The following is a 22,044-nucleotide window of genomic DNA, read 5'->3' on the forward strand; positions in this document are numbered from 1 at the left end:
GTTCCCGGTCACTCTACGAAGAAAACAACAACAACAAAAAACTCATGTCGACCTTTTTCCATGTCGACCTTGTTCCTGTCGACCTTTTGTCCATGTCGACCTTTTGTCCATGTCGACCTAAGGAGTGTCGACCAATTGGCCTCAACCTAATGTTTGTCGACCTTTTTGCTGTCGATCCTGAGTCCCAGACCCCCTTCTAACCATACTACCCCCTAGCACCGCTGCTCCCTCCTCATTCAGGTGCAATCCATCGCGTCCAAAAAGATGGTGCCTGACTGAGAAGTCCGCCCAGTGTTCTAAGAACACAAACCCCTCCTTCCTACACCAGTCTCTAAGCCACACATTTACCTCCCTAATCTCCCTCTGCCTTCCTGGACTAGTGCGTGGTACAGGTAATATTTCAGAGAATATTACCTTAGATGTCCTTGCCTTTAATTTTTGTCCTAGGTCCCTATAATCTCTCTTAAGGACATGCTAGAGATAGTGCACCTACAACACCCCCCCCCCCTCTTTTCTCTGTAGAACTACAAGTCTCAGTAGGTAGCACCTCACATTACTGGCAGCTATAGGTGTGCAGTCTTAAGCCCCCTCCCCAGCATGACATACTGTAGGGAGAGAGGGCACATGTTACCTTACAGTAGCACACTGGACAATCCTCTTGGTTTAATGCAACACCTACTGTATAAACTGTAGCAAATTCAGTAAATTCAGACAGAGCCAGCGGAAGTAATATAATACAGGTTGAGTATCCCATATTCAAATATTCCGAAATACGGAATATTCCGAAATACAGAAGTTTTTGAGTGAGACTGAGATAGTGAAACCTTTGTTTTCTGATGGCTCAATGTACACAAACTTTGCTTAATATACAAAGTTATTAAAAATATTGTATTAATTGACCTACAGGCTGTGTGTGTAAAGTGTATATGCAACATAAATGAATTGTGTGTATGTACACAAACTTTGTTTAATGCACAGTTATTAAAAATATTAGCTACATTTACCATCAGGCTGTGTGTGTAAAAGGTGTATATGAAACATAAATGCATTCTGTGCTCAGACTTGGGTCCTATCGCTATGATCTCTCATTATAGTATGCAATTATTCCAAAATACGGAAAAATCTGATAACCAAAATACTTCTAGTTCCAAGCATTTTCGATAAGGGATACTCAACCTGTACACCTAAGATATGAAATTAGGAAATTCTGTTGATTATGATAGCCTTGTAGATCAACTGCAGCATCTTGAAATTTGCTCAATATATTTGGTCAACAACAGAGCTGGCCCTAACCAATAAGATGCCCTAGGCAAGATTTTGGCTGGTGTCCCCTACCGCTAGTTCTGCCTCTGACCCTGCACCCCTTTCCCAGCACCATCACTCCTCACCCAAAGCAGTCCTCATTTTAGTGCTCTTACTCCCTATATTTTAAATAGGAGCAGTGCGCACATTGGGTGCACAGCCCAAAAAGGGGCATGTTCTTGCTGGTAAGGGGCATGGCCACACAATAGTACCCCAACTCAAATTACGCCACATAGTAGTGCAACTTTAGTCACATTTTATCATGCGATAGAGTCCCTTATTCACATTACATCACACAGTAGTACCACTTTACTTTATATATACGTTACTCCTCACAATAGTGCCATTATTATTCACATTACATCACACTGAATTGCTCCTTATTCACATTACACCACACCATATTGATCTTTATTCACATTAGACCACACAGTAGTGCCTTTTCTATACGTTACGCCACACGGTAGAGCACCTTATACACATAATGCCACTCATTAGTAATGCCTTTATACACATAGTACCACACAGTATTGCCCCTTACACATTATTAATGTCCTTATAAGCATAATGCACCTTACACATTATGCCAACCTTTATTAATGCCCTTATACATATAATGTCCCTTACACATATGCCGCACATTATTAATGCCCTTCTACACATAATGACACACATACTGTAATGACCCTTTCACATATGCCATGCATTATTATACACATGATGACACAAACTAAATGCTACATTACAGTGATTTCCAGGAATACACTGTAACATACAGTAGCATTTCGTATGCAGATACAGCCGCAGTCACACGCAGAATATAGGCATACCGCATATCATTTTAATCAGCAGAAGCTGCTTGTGCCCCATAGGCATATCAAATGCCCTAGGCATTTGCCTAGTTGCCTATGCCTAGGGCCGGCCCTGGTCAACCATACATAATGCTAGTGATGTTTTTCGGGTTTTGTGTTTTGGTTTTGGATTCGGTTCCGCTGCCGTGTTTTGGATTCGGACGCGTTTTGGCAAAACCTCACCGAAATTTTTTTGTCGGATTCGGGTGTGTTTCGTATTCGGGTGTTTTTTTCAAAAAACCCTAAAAAACAGCTTAAATCATAGAATTTGGGGGTCATTTTGATCCCATAGTATTATTAACCTCAATAACCATAATTTCCACTCATTTCCAGTCTATTCTGAACACCTCACAATATTATTTTTAGTCCTAAAATTTGCACCGTGGTCGCTGGATGGCTAAGCTAAGCGACACAAGTGGCCGACACAAACACCTGGCCCATCTAGGAGTGGCACTGCAAAGTCAGGCAGGATGGCACTTCAAAAAAATTGTCCCCAAACAGCACATGATGCAAAGAAAAATGAGGCGCACCAAGGTTGCTGTGTGACTAAGCTAAGCGACACAAGTGGCCGACACAAACACCTGGCCCATCTAGGAGTGGCACTGCAGTGTCAGGCAGGATGGCACTACAAAAAAATTGTCCCCAAACAGCTGATGATGCAAAGAAAAAAAGAGGTGCACCAAGGTCGCTGTGTGACAGAGGTAGGTAGAGCAGTGGCCTTCCGTACCGTACTGCTATATATACTGGTGGTCACTGTGTCAGCAAACTGCAAAACTAAAATGCACCACAGGTATAGAATGTAGATGGATAGTATACTCAATGACGACACAGAGGTAGGTACAGCAGTGTCCTTCCGTACCGTACTGCTATATATACTGGTGGTCACTGTGTCAGCAAACTGCAAAACTAAAATGCACCACAGGTATAGAATGTAGATGGATAGTATACTTAATGACGACACAGAGGTAGGTACAGCAGTGGCCTTCCGTACCGTACTGCTATATATGCTGGTGGTCACTGTGTCAGCAAACTGCAAAACTAAAATGCACCACAGGTATAGAATGTAGATGGATAGTATACTTGACGACACAGAGGTAGGTACAGCAGTGGCCTTCCGTACCGTACTGCTATATATACTGGTGGTCACTGTGTCAGCAAACTGCACAACTGAAATTCACCACAGGTATAGAATGTAGATGGATAGTATACTTGACGACACAGAGGTAGGTACAGCAGTGGCCTTCCGTACCGTACTGCTATATATACTGGTGGTCACTGCCAGCAAACTGCAAAACTAAAATGCACCACAGGTATAGAATGTAGATGGATAGTATACTTGACGACACAGAGGTAGGTACAGCAGTGGCCTTCCGTACCGTACTGCTATATATACTGGTGGTCACTGTCAGCAAACTGCACAACTGAAATGCACCACAGGTATAGAATGTAGATGGATAGTATACTTGACGACACAGAGGTAGGTACAGCAGTGGCCTTCCGTACCGTACTGCTATATATACTGGTGGTCACTGTCAGCAAACTGCAAAACTAAAATGCACCCTATGTTTAGAATGTAGATGGATAGTATACTTTACGACACAGAGGTAGGTACAGCAGTGGCCTTCCGTACCATACTGCTATATATACTGGTGGTCACTGTGTCAGCAAACTGCAAAACTAAAATGCACCACAGGTATAGAATGTAGATGGATAGTATACTTAATGACGACACAGAGGTAGGTACAGCAGTGGCCTTCCGTACCGTACTGCTATATATACTGGTGGTCACTGTGTCAGCAAACTGCAAAACTAAAATGCACCACAGGTATAGAATGTAGATGGATAGTATACTTGACGACACAGAGGTAGGTACAGCAGTGGCCTTCCGTACCGTACTGCTATATATACTGGTGGTCACTGTGTCAGCAAACTGCACAACTGAAATGCACCACAGGTATAGAATCTAGATGGATAGTATACTTGACGACACAGAGGTAGGTACAGAGGTGGCCTACCGTACCGTACTGCTATATATACTGGTGGTCACTGTCAGCAAACTGCAAGACTAAAATGCACCACAGGTATAGAATCTAGATGGATAGTATACTTGACAACACAGAGGTAGGTACAGCAGTGGCCTTACGTACCGTACTGCTATATATACTGGTGGTCACTGTGTCAGCAAACTGCACAACTGAAATGCACCACAGGTATAGAATCTAGATGGATAGTATACTTGACGACACAGAGGTATGTACAGCAGTGGACTACTGTACCGTAATGCTATATATTATATACTGGTGGTCAGCAAACTGTGCAAAACTGAAATGCACCACAGGTATGGATGGATAGTATACTTGACGACACAGAGGTAGGTACAGCAGTGGCCTTCTGTACCGTACTCCTATATATTATATACTGTTGGTCAGCAAAATTATGCACTGTACTACTATATACAGTACTACACAATGCAGCACAGATATGGAGTGTTTTTCAGGCAGACAACATATACTGGTGGTCACTGGTCAGCAAAACTCTGCACTGTACTCCTATATAATATTATACTTGTGGTCCCCAGTCCCCACAATAAAGCAGTGTGAGCACAGATATATGCAGCACACTGAGCACAGATATGGAGTGTTTTTCAGGCAGACAACGTATACTGGTGGTCACTGTCAGCAAAACTCTGCACTGTACTCCTGCTATATAATACAGCTGCTCCCCAGTCCCCACAATTAAGCAGTGTGAGCACAGATATATGCAGCACACTGAGCACAGATAAGGAGCGTTTTTTTCAGGCAGAGAACGGATAAAACTGGTGGTCACTGATCAGCAAAACTCTGCACTGTACTCCTCCTATATTAATATAAAGCTGCTCCCCAGTCCCCACAATGATATAAGCAAGCACAAATATTTTCATCAACTCAACAATGAATAAACGGAGAGGACGCCAGCCACGTCCTCTCCCTAACATTTCCAATGCACGAGTGAAAATGGCGGCGACGCGCGGCTGCTTATATAGAATCCGAATCTCGCGAGAATCCGACAGCGGGATGATGACGTTCGGGCGCGCACGGGTTAACCGAGCCATACGGGAGAATCCGAGTATGCCTCGGACCCGTGTAAAATGGGTGAAGTTTGGGGGGGTTCGGTTTCCGAGGAACCGAACCCGCTCATCACTACCTTTAACCTGGCTCAGCTTCTACCTAGGTGTGTTGGTGACTGTCTCATTGTGAAAGCCAGAAGTCAGTTGGCATGTGACCTTTAAAGGGGTGGTAGTCATGTGACCGCCGGTCGGCTGACCGACAGTCACATGACCTCCTCCGTGAGCCCGACGGCTCACTATCCCGATGGTCGGCATGCCGACCAACAGGGACTATTTCCACTCGTGGGTGTCCACGACACCCATAGAGTGGGAACAGAACCCGTGGCGACCGCAGGTCGCCACCGAGCCCGCAGCATGGCGAGCGCAGCGAGCCCGCAAGGGGCTTGCTGCACTCGCCCCTCCACGCCGGGATCCCGGCGTCGGTATGCTGCCGGGATCCCGGCATCGGTAAGGTGACCGGCGGTCAGGAGACCGCCGGTCACCCGTACTACACCCCTTTAAAGCAGGTATGCACACTTGTGAGCTTTAAAGCAGGTAAGCACACTTGTGTCTTACCTTTTAAAAGCCATAAGTGTGGCAGGTAAGCTTTAAACCAGGTAAGGACATTTTTTTCCTATGAAGCAGCAGTTGCCAGGTCTCTAAAAAATCTATGTGAAAGTTTATGTACAATTCATGAACCAAAACCCCATTGTTTATCTAGTTGTATAGTAAAGCATTAAGGTGAATGAAACAGCTAAGGAGAGTGCAGGGTTCTTTGTATATATATATATACACTGCTCAAAAAAATAAAGGGAACACTAAAATAACACATCCTAGATCTGAATGAATGAAATATTCTTATTAAATACTTTGTTCTTTACATAGTTGAATGTGCTGACAACAAAATCACACAAAAATTATCAATGGAAATCAAATTTATTAACCCATGGAGGTCTGGATTTGGAGTCACACTCAAAATGAAAGTGGAAAAACACACTACAGGCTGATCCAACTTTGATGTAATGTCCTTAAAACAAGTCAAAATGAGGCAAGGTAGTGTCTGTGGCCTCCACGTGCCTGTATGACCTCCCTACAACCCACACAAGTGGCTCAGGTAGTGCAGCTCATCCAGGATGGCACATCAATGCGAGCTGTGGCAAGAAGGTTTGCTGTGTCTGTCAGCGTAGTGTCCAGAGCATGGAGGCGCTACCAGGAGACAGGCCAGTATATCAGGAGACATGGAGGAGGCCGTAGGAGGGCAACAACCCAGCAGCAGGACCGCTACCTCCGCCTTTGTGCAAGGAGGAACAGGAGGAGCACTGCCAGAGCCCTGCAAAATGACCTCCAGCAAGCCACAAATGTGCATGTGTCTACTCAGACGATCAGAAACAGACTCCATGAGGGTGGTATGAGGGCCCGACGTCCACTGGTGGGGGTTGTGCTTACAGCCCAACACCGTGCAGGACGTTTGGCATTTGCCAGAGAACACCAAGATTGGCAAATTCGCCACTGGCGACCTGTGCTCTTCACAGATGAAAGCAGGTTCTCACTGAGCCCATGTGACAGACGTGACAGAGTCTGGAGACGCCAAGGAGAACGTTCTGCTGCCTGCAACATCCTGCAGCATGACCGGTTTGGCAGTGGGTCAGTAATGGTGTGGGGTGGCATTTCTTTGGGGGTCCGCACAGCCCCCCATGTGCTCACCAGAGGTAGCCTGACAGCCATTAGGTACCGAGATGAGATCCTCAGACCCCTTGTGAGACCATATGGTGGTGCGGTTGGCCATGGGTACCTCCTAAAGCACGACAATGCTAGACCTCATGTGGTTGGAGTGTGTCAGCAGTTCCTGCAAGACGAAGGCATTGATGCTATGGACTGGCTCGCCCGTTCCCCAGACCTGAATCCAATTGAGCACATCTGGGACATCATGTCTCGCTGACTACACTGGACTGGTCTGCACAACACAGCACCACTTTATACAGCTACATTGGATATATGGCAGCAGAGGACACCAACACTGTGACTACCTGGACTGATGCAGCACAATACACTGAGTGACTACACTGGACTGGAGTGAGCAGCACAACACTTGCCACCCCACTTTACCGCCCCCACACAGACACTGAACACTGAGGACACGTCCTCTCTATACACTCTCCGAGACTGGAGTGAAAATGGCGGGGACACGTGGCTCCTTATATGGAATCCAAATCCTGCGAGAATCCGACAGCGGGATGATGACGTTTTGCCGCGTTTGGGTCTCCGAGTCATGCGGGAAAAACCGAGCCTAACTCGGATCCGGACTCGGAAGGCAAAGTCCGGTAATTACTATTATGAATTTGGTGCATACAGATGTGATACACCTACTGTATCCGCAAACTGCACCAAATAGCCCCTTTTGTCTTACCACAGACCTTGCAACTTAGCCACGCTACGCAACTTTTTCTTACAGTATGCATCTTAATCTGCTACTTAATACAATATCGTTTGTACAGTATTACCGACTTTTATCACATTAAGGTGCAATATTCAGGAAACAGAACATAATCTGGGTAAAGAGGTAGAAGAGAGAGGTCCTAGGCTTAATCTGATAAGTAATTAACAACATTTTCTTTGGGTAAAAAAAAAAAAAATGCTAATCCTAAAAACAGAATTTAGGGCCTAATTGAGACCTGATCGCACCTCTGCGAATTTGCAGAGGTTTGCTATCAGATAGTCGCCACCCAGACAGAGTGAATACCTGCCCCGTGCAAGTCTGCGTATGCCGGTCAGCTGCAAATCTGTTCGCAACTCACTCACCATCGAATGATTTTTCCAGTCTGTGCGTAGCCCAGGATAGAAACAGGCTGATTGGGGCCGGAGCTGACGTCACACACCCTCACTGAAAACACTTGACCATGCCTGCATTTTTACTGACACTCCCAGAAAATGTCCAGTTACAGTACCACCCCCAAATGCCCGCTTCCTGGCAATCAACTTGAGTACGCCTAGCAATCAAAAAATATGCTATATTTTTTTGCAATTTGGCCTTACGCGAGTGGATTACGTTCCGTACGCATGCACAGTTGATCGTTAACACCGGTCAACACAAATTTTGAGCCTGGGTTCTGCATATTGATTTTTATTTCTTCCACATTACTAATTAAAGAAAAAATAGTTTTACCCAAAAATTTGCTTTTGTAGCTATCAGAATGAAATTACAGATTTTAAGAAAATGTCCCTATTTTCATAACTTTATTGTATGTAAAAATAAAACAAACATTTGTTATGAATTTGAATTACTTTTACTGTATTTACAATCTATATATATTTTTAAAACAAACTTCTGTGATTGTATAGACTTTCTCGTATCAGCCCACAAATATAATCCCCCCATCATACTCTCATTGTATTGCCTCTGATAATGACGTTCAAAGCCCATCACATCTTAATGAAAACGTTCACCTTGCTCTTCCGAATAGGCATCCATGGTGTGTGTGTGTGTGTGTGTGTGTGTGTGTGTGTGTGTGTGTTATGTGTGTTTGTCTATGCTTAGCTGCCTTTTGCCATGTGATAGGTCAAAGGGTTAGATCCTCCATTTTTGTTACTACTAATACCACTTTCACACCGTCCTTATGCGGGACGCACCCAGGAGCATGACACGGGAGCTCCCAGTGTGCAACCTGCCTCAATACCCCTTTCACACCACAGACTGCAACCCGGCATATTGCCTGGTTGGTGACGTCAGCGGTGACGCAGCGTGGGCAGTGCTGGGAGATCACATGATCTCCAAGCGCCACCCGTCCACACACTGTGAATGGGAAACGGGCCGCAATGACCAGGCTCCCGTTCACACCGCACAGCGAGCCGGGTTGAACACTAGTTCATCTCTGCTTGCTAGCAGGGTTGAAATACCGGGTCGCTCAACCCGGTATATTGCCCCTGGTACCTTTCACGCCGCACAGGAACATGGGTTATGCGCGCTCATGTGCCAATAACCCGTGTTCAAAGCTGCTGGTGTGAAAGGGGTATCAGTTATCTGTGCATGAGTTGCTGACAAGCTGTGTTAAGTCTTCTCTACCCCAGAGACTTATATCTTATTTCCATGCACTGTTTTTCCTCTTATTTGTTACATATATAGTCAGAGCCAGATTAAGGCTATGGGGGGCCCGGGGCACTTCAAACAGAAGGGCCCCTAATAAAGAGGCAGACAGAAGAATTATGTGTATATATAGAAATCATACATATCACTATATAGGCATCACGGATAATCTATCTATCTATCTATCTATCTATCTATCTATCTATCTATCTATCTATCTATCTGATAGATAGATATATACACTGCTCAAAAAAATAAAGGGAACACTGAAATAACACATCCTAGATCTGAATGAATGAAATATTCTTATTAAATACTTTGTTCTTTACATAGTTGAATGTGCTGACAACAAAATCACACAAAAATTATCATTAAAAATCAAATTTATTAACCCATGGAGGTCTGGATTTGGAGTCACCCTCAAAATTAAAGTGGAAAAACACACTACAGGCTGATCCAACTTTGATGTAATGTGCTTAAAACAAGTCAAAATGAGGCTCAGTAGTGTGTGTGGCCTCCACGTGCCTTTATGACCTCCCTACAACCCACACAAGTGGCTCAGGTAGTGCAGCTCATCCAGGATGGCACATCAATGCGAGCTGTGGCAAGTAGGTTTGCTGTGTCTGTCAGCGTAGTGTCCAGAGCATGGAGGCGCTACCAGGAGACAGGCCAGTACATCAGGAGACGAGGAGGAGGCCGTAGGAGGGCAACAACCCAGCAGCAGAACCGCTACCTCCACCTTTGTGCAAGGAGGAACAGGAGGAGCACTGCCAGAGCCCTGCAAAATGACCTCCAGCAAGCCACAAATGTGCATGTGTCTACTCAAATGATCAGAAACAGACTCCATGAGGGTGGTATGAGGGCCTGACGGCCACAGGTGTGGGTTGTGCTTACAGCCCAACACCGTACAGGACGTTTGGCATTTGCCAGAGAACACCAAGATTGGCAAATTCGCCACTGGCACCCTGTGCCCTTCACAGATGAAAGCAGGTTCTCACTGAGCACATGTGACAGACATGACAGAGTCTGGAGACGCCAAGGAGAACGTTCTGCTGCCTGCAACATCCTCCAGCATGACCGGTATGGCAGTGGGTCGGTAATGGTGTGGGGTGGCATTTCTTTGGGGGGCCGCACAGCCCTCCATGTGCTCGCCAGAGGTAGCCTGACTGCTATTAGGTACCGAGATGAGATCCTCAGACCCCTTGTGAGACCATATGCTGGTGCGGTTGGCCCTGGGTTCCTCCTAATGCAAGACAATGCTAGACCTCATGTGGCTGGAGTGTGTCAGCAGTTCCTGCAAGACGAAGGCATTGATGCTATGGACTGGCCCGCTCGTTCCCCAGACCTGAATCCAATTGAGCACATCTGGGACATCATGTCTCGCTCCATCCACCAATGCCACGTTGCACCACAGACTGTCCAGGAATTGGCAGATGCTTTAGTCCAGGTCTGGGAGGAGATCCCTCAGGAGACCATCTGCCACCTCATCAGGAGCATGCCCAGGCATTGTAGGGAGGTCATACAGGCACGAGGAGGCCACAGACACTACTGAGCCTCATTTTGACTTGTTTTAAGGACATTACATCAAAGCTGGATCAGCCTGTAGTGTGTTTTTCCACTTTTATTTTGAGTGTGACTCCAAATCCAGACCTTCATGGGTTAATAAATTTGATTTCCATTGATAATTTTTGTGTGATTTTGTTGTCAGCACATTCAACTATGTAAAGAACAAAGTATTTAATAAGAATATTTCATTTATTCAGGTCTAGGATGTGTTATTTTAGTGTTCCCTTTATTTTTTTGAGCAGTGTATATATATATATATATTTGTATCGATATCTATCTATACTGTGTATATATATATATATATATATATATCTATATATATAAATATATATATACACACACACACACACACACATATATATATATATATGTATACACACACAGTATATATATATATATATATATATATCTATCTATCCCAGAGCCTACAATTTAAATTTTTTTATGATGGCAGTAGCCTTACTTTCAGGGCAGGGACAGCTGGTTCATCTATCTCCTCCAAATTGGCTCCAAGCCACACAGTCGCTTCCTCCTTTCATGCAGCCTGAGCACCCAGCCAATGACTGAGCCGCAGGCTGCTCCTGTGCATACACTATTAGACAGCTGCCCTGTCCTGTGATGCGGCGCTGGCGCTGCGGCTTTGAAGCAGTGACCTGGGAGTGCAACCACAGATCGGATCGCTATGAGAGGTCCGATCTGTGGCAGGCGGCTGGGGGCCCTTTTAGAATGGGGGGCCCGGGGCACTTACCCCCAGGGACCCCCCCTTAATCCAGCTCTGTATACAGTGATCTATTCTGCAGAACTACAGCTATATTATATGGACAATCATTGCAGTCTGTATTAATAAAAGGTTTATAGCTCTAGAAATCTCATCATCCCTGCATTAAGAGATGGACATGGTTTAGCTATCTGAATAGTTACACACTGCTTACATGTACTGAGGGTCAGAATACCACTTGCTTCTCCCGCCCCCCCCCCCCCCCCCCCCCCCCCCCCCCCGCTCGTCCCCTCTAAAATACTAATCTCCTTATATGGTCATTCAAAAACTTATATTTATTTATTGATCATTGCAAAAAGGGACAAAAGCAAAGTTTTAAAAAAATAAACAAAGGTTTTGGTTATTTTTCAATAGAGAGAATCAGAAAATAGTCATTAAAATAAAAACTCAACACATTTTTTTTTGACCAGTGTAATTGGCCACCTTGCGAATTTGCACAACAGCAATCAGGTCTGAATTGCCCCCTTAGTACATTATTAGTTACTTAGTACACTACTAGTGAAGCAAAATTTGGGAAAAAAGACTCAAGCACAGGAATCGCTGCCTGTGGCAGAGCATCTAACTTGTGACATAAGACACAAGAAGAATAGGTGTATGAGGACAAATCAGTAATTAAAAACATACATCCCAATGAGGCTGGCAATATGAAAACCCATAAATTTGGACTGACCATCCAAAACTTAAGTAGAAGTAGAAGAATAAATGTATCTTGGGATGGCATCACTACAACTGTCTGTATCTTAAACTCATCTCTTTTTTTTCTAGTTACATCTATGGAAAGCCTGTAGAGGGCACCATTGATATTACTCTCTGCCCTAGTTCACTTGCTGTCTACTGGACACGGCTTAGGGAATCAATGTTGAGCGGTGAAGATGATGATGATGATGATGATGATGATGATGATGATGATGAAGATCAACAACATTCAGAACAATGCCTAAAAATAAGTAATGTGAAGGTAAGAAGAACTACAGTATATAAAATATCAGTATACATAAATTTACAGAATTACAAATATTGATAATAATCTGTACAGAAAAGTGTTTTATTCAAACCCATTTGATTATTTTGTTCTGAATTTGGGTGATCTCTGCTATAACTAACAACATACAAAAGTGTTAGCTTCAGTACTTTGAAAGGATCATTTTAAAAATTTTCTCCGGACTAGTCAAATTAGGGACCACTTTGAAAAAACATTTTTTTCTGATTTTCTAAACCAAAAGTCTATGCTTTTGTATTTTCCTTCAAAATGTTGCACTATAAATGGGGCAAACGGCAATACTAATGGTGACACTTGCATCTGTGGATGGCAAAACAGTGGACGGAGCGGCTTCCTGCTTGAAGCCACATGGATCCTCTCATTAGGCCGATGGAAACTCGCATTAGCATATGATAGTAAGCCACTTTGTGTCCCACTCAAAGGTTATGGTATAAAGGGTTGACCTAGTTAAGGTCGACCACTATTGGTCGACATTAACATGGTCGACATGGAAAATGGTCGCCAAGGGAAAAGTCAACACATGAAAAGGTTGATATGGATTGTTTGACTGTTTTTGGTGTTGTTTTTTCCGTAACATGACGAGGAACCCCATTTAGTGCATTGCGTCCCCTTGCAAGCTTCCTCGCTCCGCTGCCGCTGCACTTGGCACAGGTTATTAGTCCCTATCGAAGTCCACGTGGATGATAAAGTATGAAAAATTAAAAAATCTATTAAAAAAAACATAATGACTTTTCATGTGTCGACCTGTCCCATGTAGACCATTTTAATGTGTCAACCATATCAATGTCGACCAATAGAGATAGTCGACCTATTGACTATCAACATAAGTAGTGTTGACCTACCACCCGGATACCCAACTCAGAATACATCCCATAATGTATTAGTTTCAAATCCTCAACTGTTTAACAATAGTCTCTAAAGGTTACATGGAGATCAGTTAAGATAATGAACTTTAGAGAATTTTAGCTTGGAATTTTAACTTGAGCTTGGATATCATCTAGTATATCTATGTATTGAAATGTATATAGTAGTGTGCACACTATTGTAAAACTAGTACAACACATATAAGCACATACTATATGTCCAACTCTAAATAGTATCCTATGTGCAAATGCAAATTGCGACTGGAGAAAAAAAAACGCCTTTTGCTACCTAGACAGGACTGGCTGCAAAACTGAGAAGCGGCAATTCTACATAGGTAGCAAATGCACCTTCCTCCCCATGCACGTAATAGGAGCAGATGCCCCAAGAATACAACAGGAGGTGAGGCTTCACTGTGAGCACAAAAGTTCCCCAAAAACACAGAACAAAACACAAACACATTACAGTTAATGGCAAGAAAGTGTAGCTAATAATTACCCAATTTGCCTGAAGCCAATGAAAATCAAACAAAGCACAAAATATTTTTTTTTTACATTTCTTAAATTCCACTTGTGCACTGATTTACTCTTATTGTACTTTGCCTATGTCTACATGCCCACTCCATTCCCCGTATCAGCATGTAGCGGGTAAGTTCCAGATGACCAATGGGAGGCAGAGATATTGCAAACAAATAAGCTTTATTTCTGGCTGACAGGCATAGCCACTATAATAGCTTCTTACAAAGGGTACCGTCAACAATTTAAATATAACAGTTTAGCTTATTTGAAGACAGCAGTGCAAACAGGCAGAGTATTCACAGCAGTTTCAGTGTGCAGATATCTCCATGATAGAGAGAGCTGCTAAAGGTACTGCTTCTCCCACACATCCCCCCCTACTAACTCATTCGGCCTGGTTTTTATAACTTAGCTTGTCTTATTTAAGGAAAGGATGTGGTTCCTCCCTGAACTGCAGGTGATTAACCCTTTCCTCAGAATGTGGGAGAGACCCACTCTGCCACATACCTCCCCCATTAAAGGATGAATCTAGGTCACCCGTGGTGCAAGCCAGGCTTTTCCGCTGTGTTCAGGACAAAAAAATCTGCATTCATATGTAGACATCCCGGTCGATGCCGGACTTCAAAAGAAAAAGGCTGGAGAGCCAGGTACCACATTGTTAGTCTTGCATTAGAAATATATCTGGCCAAACCTAATCTTTCAAGCAGGGTAGGCATCAAATTTTGAGACTGCATTAACTTTTTGGAAGTCTACACAAAACCTTGTAGAACCAGTTGGCTTCTGGACCAACACAATAGGTCTACACCAGTGGCTAAACAACTCCTCAATTACCTCTAACTTCAACATCTATTGTACTTCCTTGATTACTTGTGCTTGTTTCCCCTTTGGAAGCCTATACGTTATTTGTCTAACAACTACCCCTGGTGGGGTTATGTTGTCATGTAAGACTAAATCGGTTCTCTCTGGTTTATCTGGAAAAAAATCTGAGAACTCTTTAAGAAGGTTCCCCAAGGGAGGTTTCAAATTGTATGAACCTTGAGGTTCAAGGGGAGAAGAGATCCCTTCCAACTGGGGAAACTGTATACCAAGGTCAGTATGGCCACTAGCAGGGTCTACAAAAAAAACCTCTTGGTCCTTCCATGCTTTCAACAAATTAACATGGTATATCTGCCTACCTCTACGGGAATCAGGTTGGGAGACCTCATAATTTACATCCCCAACCAATTTTTTTTGTAAAACAATTATTTTTACTTAAGTCAAATTTCTATACAAAAGAACACAACAAATTTTACCATCAAAAGACTGACAATGTATACATATAAAATACATAGTACAGAGAATATTGACAATATAAAAAAAACAGTTACAAACCCTGTCAAAGGTCCCCTGACAGTATAAAAACAGGGGAACCACCAGCTAAATATTGTTTGCCACATAGAGAAAAAAAATAACAAAGCTCAAAGACAAGAGGAAAAGAATATGAAAGATCACTAGCAGAGTCAAGGGAGAGGGGAAAAATAACAGAGGTACCAAGGAGACCATAAAGTATGGAAATTAGTCATAGAGCTTTTTTGTAAACTCGTATTGTACTCCATAGAGGCCACAAAATGAACACAAGTATGAAGGGCATTCAGTGATGGAGCCATCAAGGATTTCCAGTTCTTAGCGATCAGTGATTTAGTGGCATTACATACATTGACAATTCACTTATCATGGTGCTTACTGACACAATGAACCGGAGTATGTAATAATGCCACTGTGACATCTCTTGATACGGGTGTACCCAAAATCCTTGACAGCAGTGCCACATTTGAGTACAAAAGCCTTGTATTATTGGACATGTCCACCATGTGTGAAAAAATGTGCCTACTTCACCACAATGTGCCTACTTCACCACAGCATAAATTCGAGGATGATGGAAACATTTTGTGAAGCATAGACGGTACCAAGTACCATCTTGTGTATACCTTGTAACATGTCTCTCTGATAGTCACACTAATGGAAGCTTTAGCTATTCTAGACCTAATGGTTGACCACTCTTCATCGTCAATAGGGTTCGGGAGATCTGCCTCCCATGATAACTCATGAAATTCTCGGTCGGGGGTAGTTGGGGTCAAAATGGAGCAGTATATGACAGAAACGTTGTAAAAAAGGACTACCAAGGTAGGATGGCGCTGACAAGTGTTGTGGATCCTCAAGCTGCTGAATGGAAGGGCTAGTTAGACCCTTTGATAGAAACAGAAAAGGTAAAAACAATTCGGCGCTAATAACTAGTTAGATATATAATAAGAAATTTATTAAGAACATACACCATCAATTTCATGCACATTGGCATATAATTACTGTTGCAACAGAAAAAAATTAATTAATAAAAATTGATATAGGTACCACAATTAAAAATAGGGCCAAAATCAACACTGCTAAATTTTGAGAAAAATTCTTGAAATGCTGGGTATATTGCAAGAAGCCTTATCCTAGGGAAATTTTGTACGGTGTTAACAGTTCACTGTAGTGAGTCCTCCAGTAGGTTAGCACTCCTTGGAAATGGAGGTCCTCTCACTTATTTAGTTGTCCCGTGCTGGTACCAGTAAGGGAATTGAACCATAGCAAGGTCCTGATGTTGTTGCCTTCCCAAAAGTTGTCCCATAGGGATCACCATTCCCAATAGTTGGATTACAGGCGAATCTTGCAGTTTGAAGGTCCCAGTCTTATCACCAACGTGTTTCACTGCTGGCGCAGCTTTTTCAAGGTGTAGATGCAGTGTACAGAAAGCCCTTATATAGCAGTGTTGATCCTGATGCCCCGCAGGTGTGCAATAACTAATCAATTAAATAAAATTATCAAATTTAAACACTAATCTAATTATATTATTTAATCAGATGCCAGAAAACAGTCCTATTAAACATTAGTAAAAACGAAGTGTAGAAAGTGCTTAAAAACACTATTTAGTAAACTCATTATGGTCACATGATCGCTCTTCCCGGAACTAGGAAGAGATTCGGTAATACATTAGGCGTGAGTGTCAAGCCTCTCTTTCAATCTAAAGCAAGAGATAGTTCAAATAACCAATCAGGATTGGTCCTGTGATCTGAGTCCGATCACGTGACCCCGCGATTCAACTCGTTGCTAAGCAACGTTAGAAATCTTTATTTAAAAAACCCCCGAACATCTTTTATGAATGCGGAACAGAAAGTTAAGGTCAACTTAACTCGGTCACATGACCCTGTTGTGGTCATGTGATAGAGCTACGCCCGGTAACCTAGCAACGCTAGAAGCCATAATCATGAAAAAATACATCGTAGTATTATGAGTCTTTTCAACAATGTGAGCGTGATGTCACCACCGGAGAGAAAGCGCCACCCGGCGCACCACGCGACCGCAGCGCTGTCACATCTTGCACCTGGCACACACCCCCCTCCCCCTGGGCTGGCACCACACTCACAACATCATCCGATTCAAAAGTTAATCAGATTTTGATGAATAAATACAATACTCTAGTTTCTCCATTGATCACATATATTTTTTCTTCTAATCTTGGTCACATGATGTAGTGCAGGTGGTTTCTAATGGATCTCATGAACCACACATAAAGCCATAGTAAATAGCCTAACAGCACTGGAGATCATTAAAAATTATCCCAAAAATTCTATCCCAGAATATATAATGAAACATGAATATTGCGGCACCTCATATATATTCGTATTAAACAGGTTAGTTGATCCGAAACTACTCATTCGTATAAATACTTAGATCTCTCAGAATATGTCCAGGTCACATAGAATAAGTTGTAATTTTTTAATATTCATTCATTATTATAATACACATACATCGGTATTCATAGGTAGCCCTCCCCTTTCACAAAAGTGCGTTCAGCTCTAAGGCCTCATTGAGGCCACAGGGGTATAATGAATCGAGTTGAAATGTCCAGAAGATTTCCTGTTTACATAGGCGGGTGTACCTATCTCCTCCTCTTTCTGTTTTTTAATATGTTCTAGGCCTATAATAGTTAAAGATGATGGATCTTTGTTGTGAAATTTAAGAAAGTGTCTCGGGACGCTATGATTCATTACCCCATTGATGATGTTCCTGCGATGCTCCATGAATCTAAGTTTTAAGCTTCTGGTTGTCCTACCTACATAATTCAATTTACAACTGCATTGTAGACGGTAAATAACCCAAGTAGTGTTACAATTGATGAAGCTGGATATTTTAAGAATTTTCTGATCAACAGGAGAAACAACTCCCTTGGTTTTGTTGCACACATAAAGACAGGTTGTGCACCGGTTTGCCCCACACTTATAAAAACCATTAATCAGTGGAGATATCCGTGAAATATCTTTAGTAATCTTTGAATGCATGGTTTTCAGTTGGCTAGGGGCCAGAATTGTTTTTAGGGACTTGTTTTTCTTAAATATGAACTCTGGGTTGGGGGGGAGTACTTTGGACAAAATAGGGTCACTTTTTAGCATTGGATAGTTCTGTTTAATAATGGATTTGATGTTTTTTGATTCATTATTAAACTTTGAGATAAAGGCCAACTCCCTATTCTTTTTATCTGGGTGCACAGCTTTGGTTTTATGGACCAATAATGACTGTCTATCCATTGCCAATGTCTCTTTCATGGCAATAGCTAGTATGTATTGAGGGTATTCTCTATCTCTGAATTTCTGGAGTAATTGGTCTGCTTGTAACAAAAAAGATTCCATGGTGGAACAGTTCCTACGCAGTCGCATCAGTTGGCCCCTTGGAATGTTATTTTTCCAGGGGTCATAGTGTGCGCTTTTATAATGCAAGTAGCCATTATTCCCTACTTCTTTCACAAAATTTGTAGTTGTAATCTGATTATCTTCAACACTTAGGGCTATATCGAGGAAGGAAATATTGGTTTTGCTAAATTGTGAAGTGAACTGTAAATTATAAGTGTTAGTGTTGAGAAAACAAACAAACTGCGAAAATGTGTCCAAATCCCCATCCCAAATTATAAAAAGATCATCTATGTAGCGGCCATAGAAGACCAGTCTGTCCCCGAGCCCACCATGCAACACATATCGGTCCTCAAGTTGACCGACGTACAGGTTGGCGTAGCTCAGGGCAAACCTGGTCCCCATGGCCGTCCCCATAGTTTGAAGAAAAAAAGTGTCCGAAAAAAGAAAGTAGTTATGTGAGAGAATAAATGAAATAGAGTCGACTAGAAATTGTTCATGTCTCTCGGAGAGGTCATGATCTTGGGAAAGTATCTCATGTATCACTTGGACCCCTAACTTATGAGGGATGTTCGTATAGATAGCCGAAACATCTAAAGTCGCAAAAGCATAAGTTGGTTTCCACTCCACATTCTGTATTAATTGGAGAAAGTGTATGGTGTCTGTAATATGTGACCTCAACCGAGAGACACGAGGTTGCAAAAAACTGTCGACATAGGCTGACAAGGATGAGGTTAGGGAATTAATACCAGAAATAATAGGTCGTCCCGGGGGTGATGTGAGGGACTTGTGGATTTTAGGTAAGTGATAGTAAACCGGAATGGTAGGAAAATTGGGTAAATGAAACCTAAGTTCCTCCCTGGAAATAACCCCATCTTGATGTGCTCCATCTAATAAGGTTTGTAATTCTTTTAGAAAATTATTGGTTGGATCACTGGGTAAAACCTGATAGTATTTTGTATCCTTCAGTTGTCTAAATGCCTCTGATACATAATCGTCCCTATCCTGGATGATGAGCCCCCCCCCCCTTGTCCGCTTCTTTAATAACCAATGAAGAGTCCTTTGTAAGTCTATTTAGATCTATTCTCTCTTGTTTTGTCAGATTGGGCCGTTTGTTATTTTGTTTGGATCTACAAAGGTGACGGAAATCTTCGAGAGTGGTTTTGTAGAAGGTTTCTATGACAGAAACATTACTTTTACGGCCTATTGGGTATGAACATATGCATTCAAATTGAGAGAGCATGCAAAGTTTACTGGAGGGAAACTGAGAGTTGACAAAACTCATAATTTGGGTATATTGGAATTTGTAAAATGCAGGGATTGAGTAGTTAGATTAAAGGTCAGCAAATGTGTCCAGAGTGAATGTTTAAACCGAACAATTTGTAGGTTTTACCAATAAGAGGCCATGCGCTCATCACATAATAGAAAAAAAAAAGGGTGATTCCAGATAGGGGACATAGGAGAAGGGAACTGGGCCAAATCAAGAGATATGAGAAGTTTGTCCCGCAGTTTGAGAGTGAAGCATACAGTTGGTATTGCACAAGCCGATCTAAGTGACCTAAGTGATCTAAGTGACCTACTGTAGGAAGCCATACCATCTCGTCAACTTGTCCGGCTCAAAATATATAATTTTTAAGATCTACCCATCTTCTGTATCCGGGTTCGGAATGCCACTATATTATCTGATTTAAGTGGGCTGCGTGGTAATATGAGCAAAGTACTGGGAGACTAAGGCCTCCATTAGGTACAGGTTTAGCAAATACGGTTCTATGAATATGAGGTTTACCATGTGCCCAGATAAAGCGATTACAAATCACTTGCATGAAATCTAGTGCCGAAATCGAAACAGGTATGGCAGAGTCTGAAATAGATACAATAGTCTAGGAAGAAGATTCATTTTAATCGTATTAATCCTCCCAAATCACAAGATATAGAGAGTGACACTGCGCTAAATCTTTAGCTAGCGATTGAAACATAGGGGAATAGTTAGCCTAGTATAAAAGAGAGTAAGACTTAGTGATAGAAATGCCAAGGTGTCATGGGGCTTGAGGGTTGGGTACCCAGGGATGCTTCCGATGGTCGGAAGTGGAACTGGGTCTATACCGGAACAGAGAGGGCCGGATGTAGGATTTCTGCAGCCAATGGATGCAGAACAGAATTGGAACTGGATTCGCAACAATAATCTGGACTAGTACTGGATATAACTGGATTCGCAACTAAGGAACCAGACTGAAACCGGATATCACTGGACTTGCAGCATAGGATCCGGGCTGGTATCGGATATAACTGAATTCGCAACTGGGATCCAGGCTGGTACCGGATGTAACTGAATTCGCAACCAAAGAACCGGGCTGGTACTGGATGTCACTGGTCTTGCAGCATAGGATCCAGGCTGATACCGGATATAACTGGATTCGTAACCAATGTACCGGGCTGGCACTGGTACTGTGATCAGGGCTGTTATTGGTACTGACACAATGAACCAGGCTGGTACTTTGATCCGGGCTTTTATTGGTACTGACACAATGAACCGGGCTGGTACTGGTACTGTGATAAAGCTTCACACTGGAAATAGGTAGTGGCTGCAAAGGAACAACAGGTGCCCGGGAGGTGACGCCAGCAGCAACAATACTCAGGCACCGGGGAACCTCCTGGCACTTCCTTTTGAATCTCCTGCCTCACCGCTATTGGTTGCGCAGCCCACATCACTTGCTGGGGTGCCACGATTGGCCAGTGACCTTGGCAGTGATGGAGGAAGATGGCAGCACCCGGAGGACACGGCAGTCCCCAGTAAGGAAGCCAGCCACCCGGAGACCGCTTCCCCTGCTGCGCTGGAGCAAGGGACCCAGCACTAATGGGACCCACGAAGAGGGAGGACTGGCGGTTGCCGCTGCTGCACCGTGAAAAAAGGTATTTGATTGCCTTAGGGTGCCATGTAAAGGAAAAAATAGGATTTATAATTACCTACTGGTAAATCCTTTTCTCGTAGTCCGTAGAGGATGCTGCAGTTCTATTTAGTACCATAGGGTATAGACGGGTCCACTAGGAGCCGCTAGCACTTTAAGAGTTAAATAGTGTGGTCTGGCTCCTCCCTCTATGCCCCTCCTACCAGAATCAGTCTAGAAACTGTGCCCGAGGAGACGGATATACTTCGAGAGAAGGAAATCCACAGATAGTGGTGAGATTCACACCAGCTTACACATAACAAAAAAGGAAAGCCAAGCTAACCAACTTGGAACAATTCAGCAACGACTGAACCAACAATACTTAACCAAGTAACCATGCAGGAATACGAAGCACTG

The 22,044-nt window shown here is 43.0% G+C and overlaps 1 protein-coding gene and 1 long non-coding RNA gene across 3 annotated transcripts in view; one reads left to right on the forward strand and one right to left on the reverse strand.

Moving 5' to 3' along the window:
- Positions 1–22,044, forward strand: part of LOC135056667 (alpha-2-macroglobulin-like) — a 502,865-nt gene that overhangs the window by 138,852 nt on the left and 341,969 nt on the right. For both annotated transcript variants that reach the window (XM_063962110.1, XM_063962111.1), the window contains one exon: positions 12,429–12,621. In XM_063962110.1, the coding sequence (XP_063818180.1) occupies positions 12,429–12,621 (193 nt within the window). The remainder of the gene's footprint in view (positions 1–12,428; positions 12,622–22,044) is intronic.
- The window catches only part of LOC135056668 (uncharacterized), a 124,051-nt gene that overhangs the window by 12,679 nt on the left and 89,328 nt on the right, over positions 1–22,044 (reverse strand). The window lies entirely within an intron of this gene.

This window comes from Pseudophryne corroboree, chromosome 3 (genome assembly GCF_028390025.1).
Source record: "Pseudophryne corroboree isolate aPseCor3 chromosome 3, aPseCor3.hap2, whole genome shotgun sequence".
Taxonomy (NCBI): Eukaryota; Metazoa; Chordata; class Amphibia; order Anura; family Myobatrachidae; genus Pseudophryne; species Pseudophryne corroboree.